This window comes from Balaenoptera borealis (assembly GCF_965194805.1).
Source record: "Balaenoptera borealis genome assembly, chromosome: 2".
NCBI classification, from domain to species: domain Eukaryota; kingdom Metazoa; phylum Chordata; class Mammalia; order Artiodactyla; family Balaenopteridae; genus Balaenoptera; species Balaenoptera borealis.
In genome coordinates, this window is record NC_138867.1 from 38728848 (window position 1) to 38737440 (window position 8593).

Here is an 8593-nt window from a genome sequence, read left to right on the forward strand (position 1 = left end):
AAAAAGGTTAAGGATGAACTAACACATATGTTTATCAGTAAAACATGTTAACCTAAGGTCCTTGAAAGAAAATAATAATGATGATAGAAAATAATAATTATTATGGAAAAATGCCTGTTTAAAAGAATTCTTAATTTTGCAATTAGGATTAATTAATTAGAATTATTAAAGTTAATAATATTTTTAAAGTTCTTAATTTTGCTCTTTAGAATTAAGTTCCAGTTAACCCCCACTATTCATAATTAAGTTATCATTGTAGTGAAATTATTAGGTTATACTTAGTTGACAGTTACGTGAAGTTGGGGATATATTGACTTAATATTTTCCCTCATCTATTATGGTTAATTAAATGATTCATTAATATCTTAATGTCATTGCTCATTGTAGGAAGCATGCCAAACATTTGAAACTTCCTCATTAATGATAACACACATACTGACAGATTAGATATAGGTAAAGGTAGACAGGTTTAGGCTGAAGAATTATTAGGTGAAGTATAAAATGAGGCAATACTTTACTGCCAGCACCATGAATCTATCACATGGTAATTGGATGCACGTGTTAACAGCAGTAAAACGTCACTGTCCAGTGGTCCACCTTACATGGGAATCTACTCTGAGTGTCATCTTTGATTTATTGTTCCAATTAGGACATAGCGTTCAAAGAAAGAATACAACTGACCTGATTTAAAAGCAAGGAAATCTTTAAGGCCATTATTTTGTGGGTGACCCAGCTCCCTTTTAGATATCTTGAAATTTTCTATTTGTGCAAAATCTGTACTAAATAAATACTTGGTTTTAAACTAATTCTGTAAAACATTGACACATTTTATTCATTAATTCGGTACCAGAGTGTCGCTGGTGGCTTCCCAAGATGCAGGTATATTTTCTTACACTAATTTTAAAGGCACGTTTCTAGGTTATCACTTGTTATACCGACTGACCAGCACAGGTAGAGGTAATAGGCACTGAAAAAACAAGTCTCAATTATGAAAAGTAAATATTTTTAATCTGCCAAACCAAGTAACAAACACCATTTGTCAAATGGCAAAGGTAAATGATCTTAAAACATTGCAATATATCAATACATGAAAAATTAAGATACTTCTGCATAAAAAGCTTGAGACAAAATGAGTTTCATTACTCTGCTAGATTGTAATAAAACTGTATTAAAATTAACATAAATCTTATGCCCAATTTTACTGGAAAATTAAAGGACAACTTTAATTTCTGGGAGGGAAATGCTAATGTTTTACTTACACTAAGCAAACATCAACTATTAATGCTGACAAATGTTGGAACAGTAATACTAAAAATGTCATCTGAATTACTCTTCATTGCAAAGTTCACAGAATTAATGTTAAGATAGATTAAAATCACTTTGAACTAATACGCATGTATTATTCTTCCTTCTGAAGCATAATAAAGACATATCATTTGTACTGCAATTTTGGATAAGTGTACAGACATTTAAGGCTTAGGAAAGATGGAGATATTCATAGGCAGCCCATAAATGTGAGGAACATTAGCTCCATTTCAAATGAGCCGTCAACTTTTTTCCAACATTTTGGCTTGTGGAAAGTCAGACATTTGGATAATAAATGGGGTTTGCCTCTGAACATTAAGGTAATTGTGTAGGAATTTAAAGTGCTCATTCAGGTTCTACCATAAGTTCATTAAAAAATGAAGAAATGAACTGGAGTAAGGCTTTTCGCTCTAAACTGGGTAGTAAAAATGTAGAGGAAAAATGCATGCAATGGAGTTTCCTTCATTGTATAAGGCACAATTCTTCTTCTTTTAAGTTCTGTGCTTAAACATCATTTTGAAAACACCTGCTTTTAAAGAATGGTACATGCCTTTCGGTAATAGATTACTAAAATACTCAAGACCTAGAGATTGGTGTCTCTGAATTCTCATACTCCGGTATTTGGCATGTGATTTCTGCCAACCGTTTTCTTGAGTTTCTTCTAGTAGATGGTTATAAATCAGGTTTATAAAGAGGAAACTCTCTGTAATTGTGCATTTTTAATGGATTTATGATAAATCCATCAAAGTGGAGGGTCCATATGGTAGGAATGCAGTAAAGGTAACAGGACAGTGTCATGTAAACATTAAATAGTGCCTTCCACCTTCATAAATCCTCGATCCTCATGATTAAATGCTGCCAGTTATAAATTATGCAACCAAACTCTAGAAACAACCACAACTTACATGAGACACCAGTGGAAGCCATAAGTTGTATATAGGTTTTCTTCCCAGAAAACTGTTGTATATTTATTAGGAGATAATATTCAAGTCCTTATTTTCCTCAAAAATGATTTTCTTATTTAACTTCCTAAAATAAGCTCTAGTCCTGATTAAAAAGTAATAATGTAAACCTTATTTACAAAACAATAATCAGTCATTTCTATGTGGTGAAATACCTTTTTGATTTGCGGAGTCATTTTAAAGCTTTAGGTCTCTAAGATTTGCTCCTTTTAGAGTCATACATCAGAAGTTTCTTCAACAGCCCAATTTCACACTTGTACTTACAATCAAATTGTTTTATTACATGTGGGAACAATTAAACATTTGGCCCTCAGCTGTAAACAATTACTATATACAACGATATTCATGGATTTTTCTTAGTCATGTATTCCTACTGCCTTCTGTGAGATGGATGTATGTGTACATTGTGTGTCCATGAGCAGTTACATTCTCAAATATAATATCAAAAGAGAGATTTCACCTAGAGAATGCACTGACATTGTCTGATACCATGTAGACACCTGCAATGATAACTTTAACATACTCACTCTGTTCCACTGTCATTTTACTGCTCTTCCAATTTCCTTCTGATGAACAGTTGGTGTGCATAGCAAAAATCAATTAAGGATCTGGATAATTTGTTTTTTAGAGTTTTGTGGTGTCTACTTCTGATATATTGACATCAATGTTGTCAGTAGTAGCGAGGTAGAAGAAATAAGTAATGATAAAACCAAATCGACTTGAGCTTGAATCTGGCTCTGTCAATTTCTAGTTGAATGACCTTGGGTAATTTACTTGTTTTCAGGGTTAGTTTTCATATTTGAAAAATGGGGATAGTCCTATCTAAATCACAGAACTATTATGAGTGTTAAATGAGGTATATATTTAAAGAAATAGGGCACATACTGCATACTCAGTGCACACTGATTTCTCTAATGTCTCACATACTCCTTTCCTGAAAAGACTCATAAGCACTGTGGCTTTCCATTTTGAGAATATCTATCCTTGGCTCTCTCAAGGTTAGGGATACATTTTCTTTTCACTAGACTCCCCTTTTCTATAAGTGACAATCAGGGGAGTAGCCCACAGCTGTTTTACTCACATGAACAGAAATAAGTCCACCGGTCCCAGTTGCAAGGGTACCTAACAGCTGTATCCAGCCTTTCTAGTAGGCCAGAACTGGAGCCGAGTGGTAACGTTTCAAGGGCAAAGCTCTAGATGTAAAGAATGATATAACAAACCTAAATGAGCCCGAGCATATCTAGTGACAGATATGCCACGGCTATTCTAAATTATTCAAGCTTTCTCAGACTTCTAGCAGGAGAAACATAATTCATCACTGTTCCCTTTATTCTACTCTCATATAATGGCAAAGGAGCAAACAAAAAATACCCCACCCCTAAAAATTTATAATAATCACTCAAAATGGAGAAGAGTTGCTCTAGCACATGTAATATTTTTAGAACCATCCAATTTCTGGGAACCAACTTTGGAGGTAGAAGTTAAAAATGATTTTTCAGTGCTCATGGGTGATTTCCTTACTTCTCTTTTGTTAGCATTTTGCTGGCAAAAAGCCAGTAAAACAGTTGTTTAATTACCCAGGACATCACAAACATGTAACCTCTTAGATAAGCTGTTACTGTATTTTAGCAGCAGTAATACTAGGGTCAAAAGTAACAAAGAAAATTAAGCTTCAAATAAGCAAACCTTAAAGGAACAGCTTCGTGTATTGAGAATAGTTAATAACTTTTTTAGGAAAATGTTACTGAAATGTGGTTTTTGGACAAGGAACTGACACTCTTCAGAGGTTAGATACCCTAATATTTAACAGGCTACCATTTGGTGGGCTGGCTGGCTGGTTACCCTGTAGCATAGCAAAGTTTGTTCTCATGTAATTATGCAACATTTAGACAATATCTTAATGATACCATGTAGTTCAGCTGAATCAGTCCAGCTGGAAATTGTAGGAGCATTCTGATTACCCAGCCACATGTGAAATTAAAGCTGTTTCAACCTCTACTATTCACTTGCTATGTCTTGATACAGATGTTCTTGGAAAACCTAAATTATTTATGGTTTGACATTATTTAACATAGCAAGCTCCACCCCCTTTCATTTTCAACCATTGATTAGGATTGCATTACTATATAAGATATTATAATTTTAACAGGGACTATTAGTTATCATTTATCACATGGGAGACGTATTAGTATATTTTAGACAGGGTGAAAATTTTCCACACTTGTTTTTACACGATAAAAATCGTATACTTTTCTCTTTGCAGATAATTCTTACTGTAAAAGATATTTGAATGTGTACACTGGAAACCATTTACTAAATGGTTCATCACACAGTGATCATTATTTTAGAAAATAGTAATTTAAGTTGCATAAATAAACTACTATAGATTGCTCCTTACATCACATCATAAAGACACTTAAAATACAGCAATAGCAAAGTCAAGTTAGTGTAAAACAAAATTTGCTCAAGGTTAACGCTCTGAAATTTTATTATATTTCTTTGAGTTATTTCCATGAACTAAAAATACAAAGAATTTCAGTCCCTGTGAATTTTTTTTTTTTAACTCCCAGCTCACTCTTCAGTAAGTGTTCGGGCCACTTCTTCCCCATCATCCTACCTGGATGATATCACAACTATTTTGTTTTAGAAGTGAATAAAAGTATTAAAATTTTAAATTAATAACCATAACATCTATACATCATATCTAATAAATTCAGGTAACAAATTACTTTGGAGCAAAAAAAAAAATGACATTATTTCAGCCACTTCTTATGAATAAGAATGGAAAAAATATAGTTAATGGACTATAGGTACATCTCTGGTAGTAAACATCAAATGGAATACTTTAAAACACTTACACAAATCTTGTTTATTACTTGTAAACATATTGTTAATTTTAGTAAATGGAAATAGCAGCTGAGGAGGAACAGAAGTTAATGTTGAAGGTATGTGAGTCCCCAGATAAGCAAAATGTCTTATTTCTTGTAAATCTTTATTTTAAAAAGATAATGCTAGGTTCTGGTTAACTGTCTTTCCCATTAATACCAGATACTTTCTAGGCTAAGGAATCATGAAGTATATGACTCATGTATTTAAGTTAGCTAGCAAATATATGCTTGGAATTCCCAAACAACTGACACAAAAAAATCCTTTGAAAAGGTGACTTGGAACTACCATTGAGATAATGCTAAATGGTCATTAAAGATGTTTAAATGTTATTGTCTACTGTCTTCAGTGTGCCATTACATAGCCTCAGGAGCCTTTCAAATTGCAATCAATAGAGGATGAATAAGTCTCACCACTTGAAAGTAAGCAGGAAAGGAAGCCAACAGAGTAATCTGGCTTTGCTGGACTGATTCAGGAAGAGACACAATGTTCACTCCTCCTCTTCTAGTTCTCCCTCCCCCTACCCAACCCACGTCCCTGCAAGAAAGAAAGAAGAGAAAGAGCTAAAGAAGGAAAGAAAAGAGGGAGGGAGAAAGGAAAAAAGCAAGAAGTCCAAGGATGGGGCATAATTTGCACTGAGGTGAAAACCTCATCCTATGGGATAAGCCAACACCATGGAAACAGACTTACGACTTTTACTTTGAAAATAAAAGAATGACAATGAAATTTGTGTGAGGTCTGTGTGACTCCAGTCCCAGATGTTTACAGTGCTGTAGTACTATGGCTCTGCAATATGAGAGGTTTCAGAAGAAACGAGTACAACAGGACACCACAAAGCAGCGCATATGCTATTGACAATGCAGACATGAGCATCATGTTACCAAGAGAGAAGGCAGGCAGAAGACAAATAGCAGCGGTGGTGCCTGAAAAGCTAACTTCATGGACTGCAATCACTCAAACCAACATGAGGGACCAAAAAAAAAAAAAAAAAAAAAAAAATCAAAACCAGAAAAATGCTTTTGCTCCTATCTAGAGGGGTGGTAGGGTAAAGGGATGGGGGTGGGGGAGAGTGAAATTGACTTTTCTTTCTTAAATAAAGTTCCCATAAAGTCCCTATAATTGACAGAGGATAATTATTTTCAGCTTGAGGAAACTGTCCTGAAACTCTTAATAAGATTGCCAGCCAAAAGAACAAAATGTGTTTACTTGAGCCATTTCCAGAAGGGAGGGAAAGGAGACCTTGAGATGAGGTGGGGAAGGGCGATGGAGACAGAGAGGGGCATCTATGTACTGCAACAACTCTTGGGCGCCCTGCGTGGTCCCGCGAGTGACAAGCCAGAGAGACGGGGCGGGTAGGGTGGCGAAGAGCCTGGGGGTGGGGAGGGAGCGCGCTGCGGGGAGGGGGTGAGGCGGCGCAATGTATACACCCGGGGTGGGAGGGGGGGGTGATTTAGTGTGAAAGTATTCCACTTAATCATTTTACAGGAGTTGGGGACGTAAATATTTAGCTGGCCACATCTGGAACAGATTCCCCCCCCTCCCGCCCCGGGGTGGGGTGGGGTGGATAATTGGAAGGAGGGGAGCGCGCATTTGTTACTTACTGTACGGGCAGTTCTCCTTCTTGGTACCGCTGACCTTCCCGTTCTCAATCTTGAGAAAGTACTTGGTGAAAGAGAAGAGCTTTCTCCAGCGGACATCTCCTTGGAGGTGATTGTAGCTCCGCACATGCCTCCCCGCACTGGAAGGAGAGGAGAAAGACGAGGAGGACGAGGAAGAAGAGGAGTTGGTGGCCTCTGGCGACACCATGCCCTGACCAAGGGCTTGGCAGGTGACAGGGACGGAAGACACTAAGAACAGCAACAAGAAGCAGCAGCAGCAGCCGGGCAGGTGGGGAAAGGCTGAGGCACAATGTGTCAATATCCATTTCCACATTGTACTGAAACTCTCGGCACTGGAAATTGTCTCATCAGAAGGAACATACTGGAACGGTAAGACCCGGTGCGAGGCAAGGAGACAGCTGGAGGTGGCGGCCGCTGGTTAGCTCCCTCTGGGCTCGGATCTGGCCAGAAGTGAAAGCACCAACATCCATAACTTCTCGGAAGGGCCGGCTGTCTCTTCTCGCTCCTTTCTCGGATCCGCTGCCGCGCGCCCCTCGGTCTCCCGGTGAATGTGGACGTGGGTGGCCGCAGTGGCAGGAGCTGGTGGTGGCCGTCGTGGTGCGGGTAACCCTCGATCTTCGCTCCCCCGGGAGTTACTTTGTTCTCCTCTTCACTCCTTTCTTCACCATGTTAGATGCAGAAAAAGGTCTGAAAAACAGATGACAGCACGGTGAACAAAACCCAAAGGGGCTGGGGTGGGAGGCTGGGGGAGGTATCTGCGCCCTTCTGCGGTTGGCACCTTGTGGTCCCTCTCCGCACAGCCCCAGCTTGCTGGCCAGTTCTAAAAGTGAGTCCCTTTGGGTTGTCAGAACTGGAGTCAGGGGCCCGGTCGCCGTTGTTCTCTTCCCCCTCTTGCTTTCTCTTTTTGGTGGTGCCTGTTGATTTGAAGCCTCCAGAAAGTCACTTCTTGTTTGGAGGGGATGGCGGTTGGTGTTTTGTTTGGCCCTGTTTCCCTCCCCCCGCCCCCCCACCCCTTCCTTTGGAAAGCCCGCTTGTAAACAGGTTGAAGCCTGGAGTCTAAATGTCAGTGATTCTAAGCCAGAGGTGGGCTCTGCCTCTGCTGGCCAAACCTCATTTGCAGGGGTGGAGAAGCGGGGGGCGGGCGGGGGGAAAGGGGGTCAAACGGCGGTGGGACATCTGAAACCCTCGGCTGCTGGGAACGCCGAAGAGAGGGAGGGGGGAGGGGGCAGGGAGGGGGGAGAGCAGGGGAGCGAGGAGAAGGGAGCGCGATGCCTCTGCCTGGAGCTCGGGGGCTGCGGGTCCCTTCCTCGCCACCCGGGCCGCCGCAGCCTGCAGCCTCCGCCAGCGCCTCCAGCTTGGGCTAATTGCTGCGGAAGCGTCCTTGTGCTGCAGCGCTGGTCACCGGAGCGAGCAGTATCCTCACGCTTTCCCAATTTTGCTGTCTTCCAGTCTGAACCAATCCCCTCTGGGGAGCCCCTTTCTCACTTGTTTTCCAGTATAGGATTTTTTTTTTTTTTTTTTTTCCTTTTGGCAGTGAAGTACTTGAGAGCCACCTGGAGCCTGGGGCTTGGCTGACTTTTTTTTTCCCCCCTCGCTCGCAGAAGCAGGGGAGGGCTGAGGGAGAAAACAGAAGATGCTGAGGATAAACCCTCCAAGGCAGTGGATTATAAACTGGTGGGAGCGAGCAAAGAAAAGGAAGACATAATTAGCTTCCTTTCCTCCTCTTCTGCCAGCTTCCAAGGAGGTCTCTGCTTTAATGAATCACTGATTTCTCGCTTCCTTTGCTGAAGTAAAAAGTTCACACTTTGGCCCTCTCTGACT

At 40.1% G+C, this 8593-nt stretch overlaps 1 protein-coding gene across 2 annotated transcripts in view; it reads right to left on the minus strand.

Annotated features, from left to right (window-relative positions):
- FGF10 (fibroblast growth factor 10) overlaps positions 1-7771 on the minus strand; it is an 81627-nt gene extending 73856 nt beyond the window's left edge. Inside the window, exons 1-2 of one of the 2 annotated variants that reach the window (XM_082382521.1) lie at positions 7551-7771; positions 6755-7459 (exon numbers count right to left, since the gene is read on the minus strand). In XM_082382521.1, the coding sequence (XP_082238647.1) occupies positions 6755-7085 (331 nt within the window). In that variant the 5' untranslated portion in view covers positions 7086-7459; positions 7551-7771. Of the gene's footprint in view, positions 1-6754 lie in introns of both variants that reach the window. The other variant, XM_082382520.1, reaches the window with a different exon arrangement.
- Between the last annotated feature and the right edge of the window lie 822 nt (positions 7772-8593).